The sequence below is a fragment of the Orcinus orca genome, chromosome 2 (assembly GCF_937001465.1).
Source record: "Orcinus orca chromosome 2, mOrcOrc1.1, whole genome shotgun sequence".
NCBI classification, from domain to species: Eukaryota; Metazoa; Chordata; class Mammalia; order Artiodactyla; family Delphinidae; genus Orcinus; species Orcinus orca.
In genome coordinates this window covers 5,422,948-5,444,781 of record NC_064560.1, presented here as the reverse complement: position 1 = coordinate 5,444,781, position 21,834 = coordinate 5,422,948, and the positions used below count along the sequence as shown (strand labels likewise).

The following is a 21,834-nucleotide window of genomic DNA, read 5'->3' as shown; positions in this document are numbered from 1 at the left end:
TCTGTGATAAGCTTCTTCCTTCCACCTTCCTCCACCCTGCTACCACTATGATCTTTCCAGAAGTCCAGTCGGGCTGTGCACTCTTTACTTAAAAGTCTCCCAGGCTCTTCAGCATTTTAAGGATAAAGTCAACAGAGGCTACAGGGCCTTCTTTCTTGATCTGGACTTTGCTACCTATAGGCTTAACTTCCACCATTTCCATGGGTGATAAAATGAGACTCAGGTCTCATTTGAGATGGTGGTGTAGACAGACTTTGTCTTTAAATACTAGAGAGACACATATGTTGAGTGATTTTTTGTTTTTACTCAAAATACACCATATGTAATTTTTAAAACCAAAATTTTATGTGACATATTCCTCTAAACTTAAATGAAGAGCAACTTTAGACAGGTGAAAAAAATTAAACAAAGCAGAAAACTAACAGTCATGAAAAACAGATTTACACACGCAAAATTCTTACCCAGTGTCTGCCAGAAAGATATCCTCCAACCTCTTGCTGTTTGAAACGAATCTGTCTTGAACACCAGGAACATACTACTACTGCTGCTCTTAACACCTGGTGGAAGACTGGAACCACAGAATTTGCCAAGAAGGGGATCACTGATGTTAGAACCATCGTAAACTGCCAGGTAGTCTTGGGAGCAGAAGGTGGAGGAAACCACATCAAAATCATTGAACCTGTGAAATGAACCTTGTTAATAATAATGTTCTCCATTCGGGTTTCCATTAAATTATAGATTTAGTTCTTATTAAAAAAAAAAAGACAAGACAAACGCCAACAGCATCCAAGTTTCACTTGATAGGAAACGTAGAAACAGTATACTATTTTACTGATCAGTTCAAAAGTTTAGAGGAAAGTTTTTGAGAGACTAGAATATGTCAAGGAGTGTCATAAGCTCTGGGGATATAAAGATGAGTAAGATATAGTCCTGGATTTCCAGGGGTTTACAGTCAAGGATATATTAAATCTACTTGACATAAAAGTTTTGATAAGTTGAACTGATATTTATTTATCATTTCAGCAACACTTTAGTTTTTCAGTCTCATTAAAAATAGGGTGTTTACTCTGTTCCCTTGTTATTTTTGTGAGATCAAGATCAATCTAATTTTTATTAATGGGAAGAATGCTAATATAATAGAGTGGAAGAAATGCTGGTTTTAGAATCAGAGCTTTATTCTCATTCTCACAGGCTGTTTCCCTCTTTTTAAATGGAGTTTATTCTAAGGTTAAGTGAAACAATGTGTAAAATCCAAATTATGGTAACTGGCATACAGTAGATGCTCAAAAAAAATGGACAGACCCAACAAATGATCGTTATTATTATGATTTTGAAAACTAGGAATAAGAAATAGTTATTCCTCATAAAAGAAATAACAAATATTAAAAAACCAATGGTAGGAAAGAATGAACTAAATTCTCTTGAGTCTTATTTAACTGCTATAACCAGAAATTCACATTTCAGATCACTGTGGTCGTCACGGGCATGTCACCACTCATCCCAGCGCTCAGCCTTCCTGACATTTGTTAGGATTGTCTTTCTGTGCACACTTTGAGGTGTGATGTGGCCCTGAGACATGCTCTGGCCACAGAAATGTAAGCAGGAATCATGTGTATTACTTTTGGAAGAAGTTTTAAGAACTACTACTCAGTTTGCCACACTGCCTTCTACTGCAGTGATGATCACGGAAGCAAATGTAGAAATGAGTTTCCAACAACCTGGGCAGCTAAGTGACCATGATGAGAGGAGACTCCTTGCCAGGCCACGTTGGACACACTCATACGAGTGAGAAATAAACTTGTTGAGTTAAGCTACTGTGCCTTGGGGTTGTTTGTTACCACTTATAACCTATCCTGACAGACACATCCTTGACTTTTCTTTCATTGTCTAACATAGTATTTCTTTTCTTTTCTTTCCTTTTTTTAAATTGAAGTATAGTTGATTTACAATGTTGTGTTAGTTTCTAGTGTACAGAAAAGTGATCCAATTACACATATATATTCTTTTTCATATTCTTTTCCATTATGGTTTATTGCAAGATATTGAATATAGCTCCTTAACACCATATTTCAATCCAGGTCTTATGCTTTGTCATTTCAAGTAACTATTCCCAGAGTTCCCAAACAAGCAAGGCTTCCTACCTGGATTTTCTTAAGGATTTTTATGGTGGGTTTATTATAGCTTATTTTTTAAAAACCTGTTTAAGTTATTTGATGTCCTATCATCATTTTTCTAGGTTCTTCTTTCTCAGGTGTTTTTGTTTTCTGGGTTTTGGTATTTTTGCTAGCCTCTGTAATATATAACATATAATATGGAATAATTTGAAAATATCTCGTGATTAAAATATTTCCTTTAAGAGACTTAAGAAAAAAATGATACAATATTTTGAAACAGGTTTTGATTGGCTGAATGTTTTCAAACTGATGATAAAGGTTAAGATGAAAAATTTCTTAATTTTCTTTAACCACATGTAACATTTAATGTTCCTATAATAAAAGAAGGCAAAACAATAGCTAGATAATTTCCAAAAACACTACTTTCATTTTTATTTTCTATAGACAACACATTTATTTTCCACAACGTGAATCCATGAAGATAAAAATCTGAGTTTCCAAGAGGACTCAGAGCTGTTTTGGCTTTGCGTCATTTTCCCATGACAGCACAGAAAATATTTGCAAAAGCCCATTAACAGAAAACGTCATGAGGCCGGCCTATTTGGAGAGCCTAGAAGGATTTATGTGTTACTAATGTCTACAACTTCTTCAGTACCTAGAATAGTATCTGTTTCACAGAATGTAGGTTCTTAGAAAGAATGTAATCATTTTCCAAGCATGAGGATGTGAACTTTGACTATGGTGAGCCCCAGGGCCCAGGCAAGGGCAAAAAATATACACATATCATAGTGTATGCTCTAATCCTACACATGTAAGAACCAAGTATTGTGCCACGACAGCAAATGACAAGAACCGTTCCTTACGTGTCCATTCGGAGCAGGTGATCCCTTCCCAGGTCTCCTGCTCCTGGCCATTGGGCACTTTTTGTTTATTCTTTTGTTCCTGGGCCTTAAAGGACTTTCTGGCTTTGGGGCACAGCCTCTTTACAAACAGTCTCAGGTGGGACCTGCAGAGCTCTCCAGGGTCCATCCTGTAGACCACTCACTGTCTGATACAGGAAGCAAACCAGGCTTGATGAGATGTGTCTTACAGTCCAAGGACCCATTTGACATATGAGGTCCCTGGAGGTAAATTATGGAGAGTTTATGATTGGGGGAGAGAATGTGATCACTGACATACAGGAGGAAGGGAGGTAGGAGGGGTCCTAGCCCATTAAGCTTCTATAAAAAATTCTATATTGCCATAAACTACACCATATGCTGAGTTTCAGAGCTTTCCACCATATGCTGTACATCACTGAAACACAGGAGTTAGAAATACATCATCTCAGATGACAGCAATAGTGAACTCTGTCACTCAGAGAACTGGAGGTTGCTTTCCCTTCATCAGTCTTATTGGAAGTATGCAGGATCGGGAAGAATTTTCCTGATGATATAAGATATCTCATATAGCACCAGTTTAGAGGTGTTCTGATATGGGAATAAAAAGGAATTTAAGTACTTAGAAAATTCACCCTTGGAGAGAGAGCATAGGGAATATGAAGGACCTGGTTTGGGGAGGAGATCAGTCTGATCCGGATTCTGATTTTGACTCTTCATTTAATACAATATCACTCTGGGGAAGTTATGTGACACTTCTGAGCCTCAGTTTTCTCATCAGTAGAGTGAGATTAATAATACATACCTCATCTGGCTGTTTCAAGAACTAAATAAGAGGATGGTGGAAGTGTTCATTAAAGTTCTTTGTGTATAATACGTGCCCCCCAAATGGAAACTGCTTTCTCTTGCCTTCCCCATGCCCTTTGATTTAAAGATAGGCTTATAACTTTACACCCCAGTATACGAAGCTACTCTAAAACTGTCGGAAAACTACAACAATTGTTTGAACCGGTGGAGTGAGCGCCTGTTTTTCCCCTGAATGACCACTGGCTTGCGTGGAGGGTAGGGGGCCCATTTCCCAGGTGAACAGGATCACACCACATGCTTACTTCCCCTCCGGATTCCTGTATGTGCCTCTGATGAGAATCAGTGCTCTGTATCATTAAATGAACATCTTTTCTGTAAACAGAGCTGGGAGGATTTTCTTAAGAAGGTAAATGGGTCTTACGTACTTGAGCTGGATTACTCTGTCGTCCCTGATGGTGATGGTGTACAAACAGTGCATGTTGTTAGGGTACGCAGAGTAGGAATAGAAAGGGCTCTTGATGACCCCGGTGGAGAGGTTGAACGCACCACCACAGGCTGCAACAGAAGGCGGGGAACAGGCAGAGAATGGTTATGACTCATGGCAGAGGAAAGTCATTTCCAGACATTCTTTACTATGGTACCTTTTTCCCCAAGAGAGATGATAATTCTTTGTCTTAAAGCAATGTAAACCTCTCTTTACTGTGCTTACAAATGCTTCAGATTCTTCCACCGAGGTAGAGGGAAAAGACAGTAAGGGGTGGAAGCAGGGAAGAATGTTTCAAGGCACCTCTTGGAATGGAATAAGTCTGAGCCAAAATAATGGCCACAGTGAAAATGATGAGAAAAAACGTTTCCCATGTTGGAATATAACTGTCCTTTCTCTATAAAGCAGTGACAGATTCAGGGGGACAACAGTGATTGCTGGAAGTTTAGAAAAGGTGAGCAGAATCCAAGGCACATTGTGGGCTTATGAACCCAGGAAGGGCTGTGATCTAAAAATCTTAAATAATATGGATTGGAGTCTCCTGTGTCCATGATAGACGACCGTAAGGTGAAATTTTAGAAATCACTTTTGAAATAATGGAGTTTAGTCCCCTCTTTGGGCTCAAATGCATAGCTCTTGAGTCTCGCGTATTTCTATTTGGTCGTGAGACTGGTAAGGGCCATACTTGACCAAGTTTTATTACCAATCCTCAACAAGCATGAGGAAGGTAGGCCCACCCCGAGTCCAGCAATCAACAGCCCACAGCCCTTAGTCACTACGACTAGTCAATAAAACAACAGCCGTAAAAAGAGAATGAAATCCCATTATACAAAATATAGAATTTTTATTTTTTCGCTTGGCTTTGCATATCAGGAGGATTATTTTGTGCCGTGCAATGATGGAAAGTGCCCTATTCTCACAGCAGTGAGAAAGGTTTATATTTATTTTACTTTACGATTCTAAAATTAGAGTAACGTGAGTATATTTTGATGATATTTTTATGGTTTACATACTATCAATGGACTTATTCCATTTACATATCTTAGAAATGACAACCAGATAGTGGCTGCCATTTAAGGTTATTAAGGTAATTTTTTATTTGTCTGTTTGTTTATTTTGTCTCAATTGAGCCCACATTGCAGGGAAAGCTATTCTCTCTATGCCCATAATTATTCCTGTGCTCAGGCCCCTGGGTACATCTGCAGTGAATTAAATGTTAGATTTGTGTAGCCATTATTCTATTTCATCTTGTTAACAATAATGTGGTCTCTGAAAGCTTGTCAATGCCTAAAATAAGTCCCAAGTTTGTACATTGTCAGGAGTTGAAATTTCGATATCAACCCTCTTTAAAAGAGACTCTCATAGTAGATAATGTGGACCCTTGTATACAGTGTTTTAGGAAAATGAGGGATTAAAGAGTAAAATAATATAAAGTGGGGAGGAAACTCTCCATAACACTAGTTGTACCAAAAGAATAAAACAAGTCACCCCTTCTCTTTATCCAACAGACAACTGGGGGAAGGAATGTTCTGTCTGTGCTAACAGAATCCCTGGGCCACACAGAATCATGCGTTACAAACGGGGCCAGGCCTCGGGGGCAGTTAACGTCCACAAACCACGAAGGCCTGTTTCATGAGTCAATAAACATTTTCAGGCTCTTCTGGGGATGGGAACAATAATTTATTTGAAAGAAAACAATTTGACTTTCTACCTTTAGCAATGGGTTATGTCAAGTAAAGATCAAACAAACATTTTGCAGGATCTTTTTTTGCCCGTGTTACTGAAGTTGGGATGATGTGAAAAAAAATGCTGTCAGCAAACCAGCCAAGTTTATTGCAGGAGAGGAAAAGACCATTCAAAGTAGGGAAATAGAATCTTATGATTTTCAAACAAACATGGATCAAACTGTCTACAAAAAAATGAAACGATGTCGGTAGCTACAAAGGTCTTTGTCCATTCGGCGGCTTGTCTCACCCTGATTTTGATACAGAGAAGCTGCAAATTATCATGTAGTTGAATACATCCATCTTTTCTTTTACGACTTGTGCTTTTTGCATATTGCTAAAAAATTCTTTCCTACCAGAACATCATAAAGATATTCTCTTACATTTTTTCTAAATGTATAAAGGATTGGTTTTCAACAGAGTGACTTGGGAAAATGAAATAGGCACCTGGACAGTCCAGGCCAAAAAGTCACTTTACGCAATGTACGAACAACTGAAGGTAGCAGTTCGTTCTAACTTAAATTATCAAAAATAAATCTCAGGGCTTCCCTGGTGGCGCAGCGGTTGAGAGTCCGCCTGCCGATGCAGGGGACACGGGTTCGTGCCCCGGTCCGGGAAGATCCCACATGCCGCAGAGCGGCTGGGCCCGTGAGCCATGGCCGCTGAGCCTGCGCGTCCAGAGCCTGTGCTCCGCAACGGAAGAGGCCACACAGTGAGAGGCCCACGTACCACAAAAAATAAAAAATAAAAAATAAAAAAAAAAATAAAAATCTCAATCTTCCATTTGATTTTCAAAGAGTAGTTCTGCCAAAGTTCATGAAAAAGGGCCTCCCTTTTTTTTTTTTATGACCATGCACCTAATTAATAATTTTCTCCCTGAAGGTCTCTGAGTCTTCAACTTGGTGATGTGTGAATACAATTAAATCTCCTTATGGAAATTGCTCGAGGGAAAAAGAAAATTCCAAACTACATCATTATGGCTACTCACGGGTTATCCTATAGGAAAACTTGAATCCCAAGTCTGTGGTATGTGCATTTGAGTAGAAGTTAAGCAGCATGGGACCAGAGGTGGTGACAGGGGACAGGCTCTCATCCCCACACAGCGTCGCCAAAGGCGTGGAAGATAAGCTGTAACCCCTGACTATGTGCACACCGTCGTTGACACAGCTTCCCGTTACAGTGGAGCGAGCTGAACAAGGCACGGAACAACCAGAAGCAACATAAGTAATAATCAGAAGCAACATAAATGATTACACGAAAATGTGAGGACGATTCACGCAATTTGGTTTCCTGAGGAACGACCCTCACCCTAGTTACAAAACAAGCACAGGGGTGAGGAAACAGGGAGAACTTCACAACAGTTGAATCCTACTTTGAAACAATACAGAATTTTCTTCCCTATAAAATGACTCCTTTAATTCAGTGATTATAAACTGGGGACAATTTTGCCTCCCAGGGACATTTGGCAGTACCTGAAGACATTGTTTTGCTGTCATGCTGGGGTGTGCCACTGACACGGAGTGGGCAGAGCCCAGGGATGCTGCTAAACATGCTATAATGCTCAGGGCTGCCCCAGGCCCCCTGCCCTCCACCACAACAAGAATGACCCAGCCCAAAACGCCAACGTGCTGCTAGTGAGAAACCTTGCATTTAACAGTGACGCTTACACACAGATAAAGGACTCCTACCACGGAGACGTCATTAGAATCTCAACGTTAATTAAACAAATGTTACAAATGTTCACACAAACAATATTAGCTTAAGAGTTTAGTGATTGTAAAATATATATCATTGTTTTGTTTTCTAATTATAAAACAGATATATACTCCAACCCATTCTAAAGAGAAATACAAAACAGAAAAACAAAAAATTTAAAAAACTTTATTTTTGGTGATGGGATGTTTTCTATTTGCATATTTTGGTTTTTTTTTTTTTTTTGATTTACAATATTGTGTTAGTTTCAGGTGTACAGCAAAGTGATTCATATATCTATTCTTTTTCAGATTCTTTTCCCATATAGGTTATTACAGAATACTGAGCAGAGTTTCCTGTGCTATACAGTAGGTCTTTGTTGGTTATCTATTTTAAATATAGTTAAGAAGACTTTTATTACTACAATGTATCCAATCATTTTTATGGGTGAATCATATAGTTAAAAAATTAATTGGAGACTTCTCTGGTGGCACAGTGGTTAAGAATCCGCCTGCCAATGCAGGAGACACAGGTTCGATCCTTGGTCTGGGAAGATCCCACATGAGCCAAGCAACTAAGCCCATGTGCCACAACTACTGAGCCTGCATTCTAGAGCCCCCAAGCCACAACTACTGAAACCTGCGTGCTCTAGGGCCCGTGCTCTGCAACAAGAGAAGTGACTGCAATGAGAAGCCCGCGCACCGCAACGAAGAGTAGCCCCCGCTCGCCGCAACTAGAGAAAGCCTGCACGCAGCAATGAAGACCCAACACAGCCAAAACAAAACAAAACAAAAACATTGATTGGAATCATCCCGCGTAGGATCTTTTGTAACCTAATTTTTATTAACATGAAATAACATAACATCATGCATTTAATATGATTAAATATCTTTTAAAACACTGAATTTAATGCATCTATCGAACTCTAATATATAGATGTACCATACTATGTTCAATTCATCCCCTACAGCGTAATAATTCTACCTTTTCTAGCTTTTGTGATAAAAATACTGTTGAAACAAACATTTTTATATATAAATATTTGCAGAAGTTTCTCATTATTTCATCAGAATAAATGTTTAGAAGTTGAGTTACTGGTACTAAGGTAAAATTCTTTTTCAGATTTATCAAACAGTCCTTTGGAAAAGTGTTACCAATTCACAGTTCCGCAGAACTTTAGGTATCTGACATTTCCCCCATTTCTACATTTTCATCCCCACGTAGAGAAACCTTGTACCCATTCACAGTCACGCCCCATCCTCCCCCTTTAGTGTTCTCCCAATCCGAGGCAACCACTAACCTACTTTCAGTCTTTGTGGATTTGTCTACTCTGGACATCTCACATAAACAGAATCATATATATATATAATATATAATATTCAGCCCTTTGTGACTGGCTGCTTTTACTTAACATAATGTTTTTGAGGGTCATCCATGTTGTAGCATGTGTCAGTACTTCATTCCTTCCAAGCTCAATAGTATTCCATTGTATGGAGAGACCACATTTTTGTTTATCCATTTTGTAGTTGATGGACATGAGTTTTGCTTGTACCTTTTGGCTATTATAAATAACACTGCTATAGATATTCATGTACAAGGTTTTGTGTGGATACGTGTTTTCAATCTCTTGGGTAAATAAGCAGGAGCAGAATTGCAGACTCATAGAGTAACCCTATGTTTAATGTTTTGAGGACCTATCAGCCTGTTTTCCAAAGAGACTGCACCATCCTGCCACCACAACAGCAATTAGAACCAGCATGAGAGTTCTAATTTCCCACATCCTCACCAACACTTGTTATTGTCTAACTTAGCCACACTATTGAGTATGAAATGGTAGTACATTGTGGTTTTGATTTGCATGTCTCTATGAGTAATGGTGTTGAGCATCTTTTCATGTGCTTATTGGTCATTTGTATATCTTGGAAGAAATATCTGTTCAGATCCTTTGCCATTTTAAAAATATTTAGTTAGGCCACACTGTGTGGCTTGCTTAATCTTAGTTCCCCAACAAGGGACTGAATCCAGACCCTCGGCAGTGAAAGCGAGGAGTCCTAACCACTGGACCACCAGGGAATTCCCTCCTTGGCCATTTTTAAACTGGGATATATGTTTCTTAATGTTCTGTTCTAAGAGTTCTTTTCTATTCTAGATACTAGAATGGTCGTAAATTTTTATTTCTCTTGGGTAAATACCTGGGAGTAGAATTGCTGGGTCATAAATAAGGTATGTATTTAATTCTATAAGAAACTGCCAGTCAAATTCTTCCAAGTGGTTATATCAGTACCTATTCTCATGAGGAATGTATGAAACTTCCAGTTGCTCTGCATGCTTGCCAACATTTGATATTGTCAGTCTTTTTCATTTTAGCCATTCTGTTGTGTGTGAAATGGTACCTCATTGTGATCTTTAATTTATTGTTCTGATGGCTAATGATATAGAATATTTTTCATGTTCTCATTTACAAAAACAAAAGAAAACACTTTTATCTCATCTAGATGATAACTTGAACATGTACCTAACACCTACACACACACACACACACACACACACACACACACACGCACTTTACCTACTTAAAATTCCCCATCGGAACTGCCCAAAACTACGTTACAATCTCTTATACAAGCACATACTATGACATAATGGACTTTACAATCAGACTGCCTGTTTGCTGTTAGAACATTCTTATAAATTAAAGAAACTATGGTATACATTTACTTTATAATTTCAAATCCCCTGGCCATAGATCTTGGTTCAAGGGTGGGCATGTGATCTAGGCCAATCCATTGAGAGTAAATTTCAGGTAAACTGTTTGGAATCTGGAATAGACAGTAGTATGCTGGTAAATAGGACAACCAGCTCTCCGAGGGAAAGAGGCACACCCTCATTTGTACCATTTTCCAATTTCTGTGGTAGAAATACTCCCACTATAGCCAATGTCAAGTTACCAACGCGAGGTCATTAGATGCAGAATTTGGACCAGAGGAGCATGACTGACTCTTGCAAGATGGTACAAGCCAACTCCAGCATGCCACTGGATAGACATCCTCTCTCTTCCTAGACATGCATGAGGGATATGCAAGCCCCACTGCGAGGGCAGCTACCCTACAGCCAAGACAGAAGCCAGCTTTAGGGTGAGACTCACACTGGAGTAGCACAGAGTGAGAACAGGAAAAGTAAAACGTTTGATGACAAAATGAAAATGCTAGATTAAGCGGATATGAGGGACCACCAACTTTGAGGTTGTCTAGAAGGAAAGCCAATAAATTGCCCTTTTATGTTTAAACCAGGTTGAATTAAGTTTCCTGTTAATAGTGCCATAAAAATTCCTAATTGATACAGTAAGGATTATCCTAATCATAATCATGGTTGCAATTATTCTTTATGGAACCCCACTGTCCTGAGCACTGTTGATAGATTGACTGATTACTCCAAGGTAGGATCTCAGACCCCATCTAGGCCAATCAGATGTGTTCAAACTGTAACTGAGTAAGAAGGAGTCAACAGTGGGAGCCAAACATGTTCAACTTGGAAATCAGCAGCAGCGGTCTCCTGACTGCGGTAGGAAGCCAGGCTGTAACAGGAGGAAATGAAGCTGTCGTGCAGAAAGAGAGGGGGAAAGACAGTACGTTTTGAAGGATTCATGTTCTGGAAGCCTATTAGTCCCCTTCTTATTTTTAAACCTTCCTTTGACGAGATGAGATAACCCAGTATCCTTTCTATAAACTCTACATCTAAGCAGACTTGAAGATAATCTACTGCTTTTAACTGAAAGAATCTTGATGTGTGCATTTTCAATATATTTGTACATTAAAAGCCCCCTCCTCTTTTAATTGTATTATCTTAAAGAAAATTGATATTTTTTATCAGAAAATATCTATGCAATTTAAATTTTAAGTCATTTTAGGAACACTTTTGGCATTTTAGCTATGTTTTTATACAACTGAAGAAATTTTGAGGTATCAATTCAAGATATGTTTATTAAAGTAAGCCCAAAGGACTCCTTCATTTTGAAAATCCTGGAATAGAAATGCTTCTAATTGGGAATAAATCTACAAGTTAAAAATGTTAAAGACTTCACTATAATGACCTTACCATGTAATAAGAAACAATATGAGGTTGGAAAAACAGGACAAAAAAGAAATACATTAAACTCAGATTCACAGTTTGAATACTGCCAAATTGTGTACCTTAATTATAGCCTTAGAATTTTTCTTGTTCCAAGAGCGCCATTGGAATTTAAAACATTCAGAGGAGGTGAACGTGAGAATCAAAAAATAGTATGAATTAGCTATAAAAATATCTTTAGCCAGCAACAATACATTAAGTTGTAAAAGCAAAATCACAGAATGAAAGGAAATATTGCTGATGCTAGATTAAAATCTCAGTTCTACTTTGGTCGAATGACCTGCTATGCAGATATCCTTTAAGTACGAAAGAGTTAGTTTTTTAACTCTTTGATGATATAGACTATCACAGTGGTGGTTGTCTTAGAAAATTATGGAAAGGCTGTGAAACGTAAGGTAAAGTATGTCATATACTTACTAAGGTTTCAAAAAAATTAAAGGAACTAATTTAATTGCAGAAAAATCAGTCGTGAAATAGCAGTTGTATATCTATACTGAGACATAGCCAAAATGCACTAGTTGTTTATAAAAGGTCTGTATCAACAATAAGGGGAAGAGAGGAAGCTGAGAGGGTATTTTAATTTTTTTGTAGACGGCAATATATTATCAGTTAACAAAGTAAACCGTTCAAGACAATCTGCTCATTTTCAAACCCTGACTCAATATATCATGAAAGTTGTGATATTTGGCAAGTTGCTTAATGATTAAAACATTCTCGTGTCATTTCCAGTAGTAATTTCTTTAAGGTGGGATGCTCTTCCAAATGTTATCCATAAGAAATCAAACATTACATAATATCAGAATTTGTGAAGTTACCTAAAGTCTAAGAACATATCAAGGATTAGCATAAACAAGGTAATACACAAGAAAATGAGATATAACTATGTCAGCAGGCATCAAATAATTCACACACATACATCTTTTTCTCAAGCTGTACACATCACCTCACTGCATTAGATCAAAGATATCAGTCTGATTCTTCAGTGAGAAGACACGACAAAATCACAGGCGTAAGAAAATAATGATAGGAAACACCTTTCCATAATCATAGGGGAACCAATTGTGATATCTTATATTGCAATCAAAATATACACAAAATTCTCAAGTAGAATATAATTAAATGCAACTAGGATGATTGTCTTCTAGGGAGAGAAAAGAACTTAGTCAAGGTTTAAAAAAAGTTCTTCAAGAAGCAAGATGTGTATCATAGCTGAGTTTATGGCTGGGAGGTAGCATTCAATCAGACACATGAGAACTCGTCAGGAAGAGCGGTACCCTGAAATTGAATGATACTTTCTCCACGGACGTCATGGGACAAGTGGCTACAGTCATTCTTAATCCTATCTTCAGTAACTGATTTGATGAATATTTACTGTTGAAATCTCAGAGGTGTAAAATAATCCTCCATGATTTGTTTTTATGACTATTTTCCATCCTTCTGAAAAACTGTAAGACACATTTATTATTTTAAATGGGTAAGGTTGTATCCAACATAGTGAAAAATAATTTTTATCACATTATTCACATATCTTCATTACAGAGAGCAATGTTCGATTCTGGGTTTCATCATGATTCCAAGAACTTGGAGAGAATTAAAAGGGAAGCCAAGGATGAGCAATTCAGCAAATAATGTAAACTTGTGGAATTTAGATTCCGACTGCACTTTTCCTTCAGAGTCATAGATGGAGAGGCAAAGATGCCAGAGGACTAGAAATAGTGGGAAGTCCTTTTGGTTGAAATATTTTAATATTGCAGATACAATAAAGTCCTTTCAGTAAAATAGCAAAGGGTTCTAGGGAGAGGGATGTGAATTGGGGGGCAGCTCTGAGTAGCCTGGAGACTGGCCTCCCCAGTAGAGGATGATTCCCTGAGAGGGAGAAGCAGGTGCTCGTATAGAACTAAGCTCCACAGAGTGTGAAAGCCAAGGTCTTGTATTATAACACAGGCAAGCAAGGAATCTCACACAACTAAATCGTCTCCTCTGGGGCTTGGCCAATTTGAATAAAATATCAATAAGAACTATTTCAAAAGAACCATTGCCCAGTGCTTTCTAAAATAATGGATTGCAAAATGGGCCTACCTTCTGATTTCTTGAGAAACAACTGAGGAAGTAAAGAAAAGAAATAGTAAGTAGCTGCATGATGCCACTTAAAAAAAAAAAAAAACAGATAATATAGAGAGGAAATGTGAACTAAGACCGCCAAAACTCAGTTATCATGTTTCTTGGTGGGAAAAAAGGGCAAAAGGAAAAAAAATCTAAAAGTAAATTTTCTTCCTTTTTTCTGTTTAGCTTTATATCAGGCGTACCCTGTAAACCAGGACTTCTAAGTTAACGAAGGAGAATTCAGGCAAATATTACCTAGGACTTGCCACGCGGCTGCTCTGGAAATCTAGCCCTATTCCTCTCGGGGCCTTTGAGGCCATCCGTAGAGGACAGTAAACAAAATGCATTTGCATTGGTTCTCGCCCATTTTCTGTGCCAAGGGACTACTCTCTATCCAGTTCTTATCAAGAGATACTCTGGATCTGAGAAAAACTGAGTTTAGAATTTGCCTAGATGTAGGATTTTTTAGTTAAGAATTCTAAACCCCTCATTATCACCAGGGGGAATCAATGTTATTACCCAATTTTTAAAAATAAATTTATTTAATTAATTTATTTATTTTTGGCTGTATTGGGTTTTTGTTGCTGGGTGCGGGCTTGCTCTAGTTGCAGCGAGCGGGGGCTACTCTTCGTTGCGGTGCGTGGACTTCTCATTGCGGTGGCTTCTCTCGTTGCGGAGCACGGGCTCTAGCTGCGCAGGCTCAGTAGTTGTGGCACACAGGCTCAGTAGCTACAGCACGCAGGCTCTACAGCACAGGCTCAGTAGTTGTGGCACACGGGCTTAGTTGCTCCGCGGCATGCGGGATCTTCCCGGACCAGGGGTCGAACCCGTGTCGCCTGCATTGGCAGGCGGATGCTTAACCCCTGTGCCACCAGGGAAGCCCCATTACCCAATTTTAATGATAGCAAAATCAAGGCACAGAAGGCACTGGCTTGTCTTAGGTTACCTCATCTGTTAAGTGTTTTCTTTATCTATAAAGTAAAAAAAAAAAAAAAAAGACCTATAATCCTCCCAGTAACTTGGAGGCATCTACTTGGCCACATGAATAATGAAAACAGAAAAATATACTTTTAGATTGTTCAATATTGGGGAAAATAAAATGAGTATTTATTTGATGACATCTGATTCCAGAATAAGTACTTTGGAGACAGTGATGGTTTCTCCCTCATGCTTTCTCCTTATATTTTGTCCATTTTTGCCATTTTGTTTTTGACCAAAGTAACATTTTGAATTTGTCAAATCTCTATTTTATTTCACAACTTTGGAAGACGCTGTTAAGAATACCAAGAGCCACTTTAGTCTTGAGGTAACTTAAAAAAGTCTTGTAGATGCTCAAATGGAATTTCCTTCTATGACTTTTGATTTCCCTGAAATTTGTATAGTTCAATAGGGATTATATAGGAAACATACGTCTGTATTTCATAGAATGACTAGCATTGGAAATGTAATAATAAGGAGAAAGAGAAACTTAGGCCAACATAAAATACCATAACATAATTTCAGAGCAACGTATTTAGTGGAAGGTAGGTCACTGAACATTTGTAACTTCCCTGCAGGAAGAGCACCAGTGTGTAGGTCAATAACCAATAAACTAGCCTGAATAGTAAAACCTTTCCTAACCCGTTGTCAGTGCTTAGTAAACACGGTGTATGGACAAGTGTGTTTCCCTCTAGTATTCTGTAGCCTGGATCAGTCCATCTTCTTCTTGATAAATCCACCTTTTGTGCCAATGGCCCACCACAAAAAGCAGATCCAGAACTTTCATCTCCACCCAGGTCAACGCAGGGTCTGCTGGCCGCTGGGGCTCAGAAATACTTAGTCATGTGGACAGAATCTCTCAGAAAGAGGTCTATGGCCTCTGGCAGCTAGGAAGACCAACGCTCCTGCAGACAGGCTGTGATTTTTCTTGAGCGCTACTCTCACTCGGTTTCATCACAGTACACTGCACAGGAATTCCTCAGGCTCACTTAAGGGGTGGAAGGTGATTTTTCCTGTAGCTAGTGGATCTCTAACTTGCTGACGGTATTCCATGAACATCGGCACTGATACGATTAGTGATAAGAATATAACCACGAAATAAATCTGATTTAATGTTGCCCTTTTTAGGAATCATCATGATTCATTTAATCTAAGCCAGAAAATACTCACTTAGCAGTTTGAAAACGCTGAGTACATGTAACACTGGAAATTTCACAAGATATTATCGTAAGGATATTATCTTATAAAAAGATCAGTCTCTTCAACTGGGTGAGAACGAGCAAATCCATTAGTAAAAAGAAATCACTTAAGGGCTTCCCTGGTGGCGCAGTGGTTGAAAGTCCGCCTGCCGATGCAGGGGACTTGGGTTCGTGCCCTGGTCCGGGAAGATCCCACATGCCGCGAAGCGGCTAGGCCCGTGAGCCATGGCGCTGAGCCTGCGCGTCCGGAGCCTGTGCTCCGCAACGGGAGAGGCCACAGCACTGAGAAGCCCACTTACCGCAAAAAAAAAAAAAAAAAAAAAGAAATCACTTAATCTGGCAAAACCAAATATCTGTTCGCAGCCGACTTGTGTTAAAGGGCATGTCTGGAGATCCCGACTGGTGGCAGCAAAAATAACAAAACAATGGTTCACAAGGTGTGTTTCTACGGGCATGATCTGACTTTCACAGCTACTATTTTATATCAATATTTTTGTAAAAATTATAGTGATTACCAGAAAGATTAAGTAATTTGTACAAAGTCATGTGACTAGTAAGTGGCCAATCTGGAATTGAGACCGGTCCTAAAATACCGCGCCTGCCCTACCCCACCCCAGGTCAGGTAGTCTAGAGTATGCTCGCCCCTTTACCCCACCTGTCAACTAAACTCAGGGAGCTACTGTGCGGTGTCAGTATAGGTTCCCTTCTAATAATACATGTACCATTGGTATAGGCAGTGCTTTCTGTGGCTATATTATATAGTACATTTACCAGCATCTCCTTTTTCAGTCTAAATAATATTGGCATATGATATTCTTGTGTTTATGTAATGTAGTGAGGACAAATGCACATATAAAGGCACAATCCAAGCCACATGTTTCCCCCTGTTATTAAGATAACTTTTTCACTCAATATCAAAAAACAAACACCCCAATCAAAACATGGGAAGAAGATCTAAACAGAGATTTCCCCAGTGAAGACATACAAATGGCCAACAGGCACTTGAAAAAATGCTCAACATCGATAATTATTAGAGAAATGTGATTCAAAACCACCATGAGGTATCACCTCACATTGGTCAGAATGGCCATCATCAAAAAGTCTACAAATAATAATGTTTGAGAGGGTACAGAGAAGAGGGAACCCTCCTGCACTGCTGGTGGGAATGTAAATTGGTGCAGCCACTATGGAGAACAGTATGGCGGTTCCTTAAAAAACTAAAACTAGAGCTACCATATGACCCACGGATCCCACTCCTGGGCATATAGTTCCTGGAGAAAACTATAATTTGAAAAGATACATGCACCCCAATGTTCACTGCAGCACTATTTACAACAATCAAGACATGGAAGCACCCTATGTGTCCATTGACAGATGAATGGGTAAAGAAGATGTGAGATATACAGACACACACAGACACACAGACACACAGACACACACACACACACACACACACTGGAATATTACTCAGCCATAAAGAAAGAATGAAATAATGCCATTTGCAGCAATATGGATGGACCTAGAGACTATCATACTAAATGAAGTAAGTCAGACAGAGCAAGACAAATATCATACGACAGCACTTATACGTGGAATCTAAAAATTAACACAAATGAACTTATTTACAATACAGAAACAGACTCAGAGACAGAGAAAACAAACTTAGCGTTACCAAAAGGGAAAAGTGGGGGGAGGGATAAATTAGGAGTTTGGGAGTAACATATACACACTACTGTATATAAAACAGGTAACCAACAGGGCCTACCATATAGCACAGGGAACTATACTCAATATTTTGTAATAACCTAAAAGGGAAAAGAATCTGAAAAAGAATATATATATGTATGTATAACTGAATCACTTTGCTGCACACCTGAAACAAACACAGCATTGTAACCCAACTATACTTCAATAAACATTAAAATAAAAAAATAAAATAAAATAGCATTCCCTTAATTATAAGATAATAGAAAAGATATAAAGAAGAAAATAAATATCACCTATAAATCTATGACACGGTGGTAACAAGTCTTTAAGTACCAGTTAATAGTCTTACAGATTTTATTCACACAGTTTATTTTAAATAAAAAAATAGGATCTCTTATATAAACTGTTTTACCTTCCCTTAATACTTTATAAATCATGAACATCTTCTTATATTACTGGAAGTTTGTGTTAGCAAATGCTGAGAAGATTATACTTGACCTCATAGTGCATTCGTACAGTGACAAACATCAGTCCATACCTGGCATCTTCCAGCAAACACATTCCAAAACCTACAGTATGTAGAGATGTAGGAAAAGGAGGTCCCAGAAAGTGCTCCCAGGGAGAGCCTTTGTATAATTCATCACCCTATGAGAACTGATGTGTCATTTTTATTTTTATGAAACATAAATTTCCTGGATGCTGAATACTGCAGAACACTTTGCTAAGTTTAACTTTTCACCGCCATGGGAGACCAGCCCAAATAGAAAGAAATTTTGGTTGGGCAGATGAAGCTTGGCAAACGTACAGGTTAATTATAATTTAGAAATGAAAAGTGAATTCGTGAAAAATATTAAAATGACTGAGTGGTTGGAGATGCCCATCCACTTGAAGGGAACTTTTCTCTGCTGTATGATACCGCCTGGGTAAACATCGAGCTGTGTCCAGTGTAGTCAGAACCCAGCCCAGACCAGCAGCTCCACTGTCCCCTTCGCCAACAGGCAGGGAATGAACCCAGAGGGGCACTGTGGTTAGGGATTTCCCAGTCCCTGTGGTACTGATGAAGATGAAAATGAAAAAGAAGATGAGAGGGTATCCCACAGTCAGATTTAATGAAAGTAGAACACAAATATTTATTAATTTTATTAATTAATTCATTCCACATTTATGAAGCACCTACTTTGACTCAGAAGGAAGTTTCTCTTGCTAGTTTATAGTGTGTGTGTGTGTGTGTGTGTGTGTGTGTGTGTGTGACTGTGTGAAGGCACCTGTACATGTGTAGAATAAACGCAAATGAATAAATTAGAAACTATGATTAACATGTAATAGATTTCAGACTTATTTTCTTTAGGCCGTTTACGTGATGCTCATGTCCTTAAAGCTCTTGCATTATTTTTTAACTTCTGGATGGAATGTATAGGATGATACTTGTGTTCTTAAAATATTGGATGGAGTTTTAATCAAGTTTACATCAACTCCACTCTGCAACATTTTTAATATTTTCCTCAAATGGTGATTTTAGACAATCTCTGCCTCTGCTTATCTATCACTCATTCATTTATTAAGAACCAATTGTAATTTAGATAAGAATAAACTTACCTTCCAGATGGAAAGACACAAAAGTCAAGAGGACCAGGGACAGAGGACTGGCCTCTATGATGTAGGTGCAGTTCATGTTGTTGTCATATTGCTTTGGGTAGTTTGGAGAAACAATGTAACCTGAAGGATTAGTGAAGTTCCTTCCACATCCTTAGTGGGAAGAAAAAGCCATTATTAGAACATTTGTTCTCCCAGACAAATCTCTCTTTATCAGTGAGGGAAAGCCTCAACTTTCCTAAGCTCTCTAGAAACATATTCTCTGAGCTACTCCAAATGGAAGTAACAATAACTAAAAGAATGGAGCTCTGATTTTAAAATAAATACGCAAAATCAGAATATTATATAGTTTTTACAAAAATGATGCAGAGTTTTGGGCTAAGTAGAAATTTTACCACAAATCCATTGCAAATCACTTAATTTTAAGATATTAAAGGAAGAATAACTTAGCAAAGATTGAAGAGGATTCATGTAGCTAAAGAAATAAAACTAATGAAAAGTGATCTGTACCAGATCAATACGCTTAACAGTTTTAAAATATCTTATTATATTATAGAAAAATATGTTCTTTTCATTACCATTGTAATGTGGCTATAAAAATAATACCTGCTTTATAAAAATGGTTGAGTTTACTAATCCCAACTCAAAAAAGGTCTCACATGATTCCCAGGTGTCAGAAATGAAGAGAACTACCTTTTTACCACTAAAATGACATCTGTTTTATCTAACCACTAACTAGTTAATCCACACACTCCCTATCTATCACATCGATACAAAATATAAGTATCCTTTTAAACTGATATTAAAACACACACATACACAGACACAACGAACCAAGTGAAGACCTAAAATTAGGTCTGCGGTGGTCTTTTGTTACTGCCTTTACACCACCCTCTTATTCATGTCTGAAATACCTGTTCACTGCATTATTTCCTCTGATTCCTTTCGTCAAACTTTTCCCTAGACAGTGGCTTGCAGATAGGTGCTACTTGATTTAATTCAGCCAACAAGCACACACACCACTGTGTCTCAGACTTGAAAACTACACATCCCACTCTTCTACCTGGTGAGTAGTCGTCAGAGAAGGGGAAAACCCGAAGAAAGCGGACCCCAAGGTTAACTGAGCGTGAGAATCCCCTGGGTGAGAGCTCACACGTGCAAGTCCTGCATTCCGACAGGCCTGGGGGGAAGACCGTGTTTTTACAGCCCCAGGTGGGTTCCATGCAGGCAGGCAATGCGCTTCAGGCCCGGCCTGCTGATTGTCTACTAATTACGGCCTCCTGGGCTTCTGCCCAATTCCTGCCCCATGCGGATTTTAGGGTTAATTTCAGACATTAGCGACGGGCACTCAGGTCTTCTACATCATTTCTCTACTGACCTACGGTTGGATTCAGTTCCATTCTTGCTGATTTGGAAGGAAGGGCGCATTCAGGATTAGGTGGCCCACCCAGACTTTCCCCATGGACCTCCAGACCAGCCAACCCTGGAGCAGACCCCTTCCCCCCAAGCCTGCCTGTGGCAGCCACGCCCTTCCAAGGGCCCCTGGGTTTGGTTTTCGGCGCTACTTACGGCTAACGAAGGATGCAGAGAAGCCCTGAGCTGGGACCTCCTGCGACTGGAACACAGCAGTGAAGGCGTTTCTGGGCGTGATGACGGGACCCGGGGCCACGTTCCCGCAGCTCGAGGCTAACAGGGCCTGGTCGGCCTCCTGAGTGCCTGCCCACACCTGGCAAAGCCAGAAACATGACTTAGCGCTCCAGGTTTTCCCTCGTCAATGTTTAATTTGTGCTCAGGCTGGAAAATAATAGCACTCAGGTGTATATAGACTAAACGTAATAGTAAATAAAACACACAAATCTGCAATATTTTCTTTTGAGAACCATTTCTTTAGGCTGCTTTTTTATAGTATAGCCCGTTCGTGACTCTTGCAAGGAGACTGTTCATTTTTGTGTATCTAGGCAGTGATTTAAAAAAAAAAAACAACCCTCAATCACTACCCAGTTTCCTCTTGCTTTTCCCTAGTTGACCTGATCTAGCTCAACTTGCTACATGCCGGGGGAAACAGAGCAGCATGTGTGCTACTGTGGGGTTTACCATTTGTCCTGGATGGCTGGCAAAGTGTGGGTTGCAAGTAGAGAAGATTTACCAAGCACGAAGCCCATGGGAAGAAAGTGGGTATGAATTCCAGGTCTACATGTAATTGGCATGAATTGGGATAAATCATGGAAGACTTCCTGGCACTGTTGAATTTTAAGGTTCATTTTGAAGAAAGGATGAGATTCAGTCTCTGCAATTCACTAAAGACTGCGTCACCAACTCCCAGGTAGACCCTGGCCACTTTACAAGAAGCAAATGATGATACGCTCATTTGAGAAATAGTTGCTGGGGAATAGATTGTGAGGATCAAAATTCCAACTTTGATCAAAC

The 21,834-nt window shown here is 39.0% G+C and overlaps 1 protein-coding gene across 1 annotated transcript in view; it reads right to left on the bottom strand.

Moving 5' to 3' along the window:
- The window catches only part of CUBN (cubilin), a 266,372-nt gene that overhangs the window by 42,296 nt on the left and 202,242 nt on the right, over positions 1-21,834 (bottom strand). The window contains exons 55-59 of the mRNA XM_033403470.2: positions 20,977-21,133; positions 19,411-19,560; positions 6,996-7,196; positions 4,225-4,354; positions 462-679 (exon numbers count right to left, since the gene is read on the bottom strand). Coding sequence (XP_033259361.2) covers positions 462-679; positions 4,225-4,354; positions 6,996-7,196; positions 19,411-19,560; positions 20,977-21,133 — 856 coding nt within the window. The remainder of the gene's footprint in view (positions 1-461; positions 680-4,224; positions 4,355-6,995; positions 7,197-19,410; positions 19,561-20,976; positions 21,134-21,834) is intronic.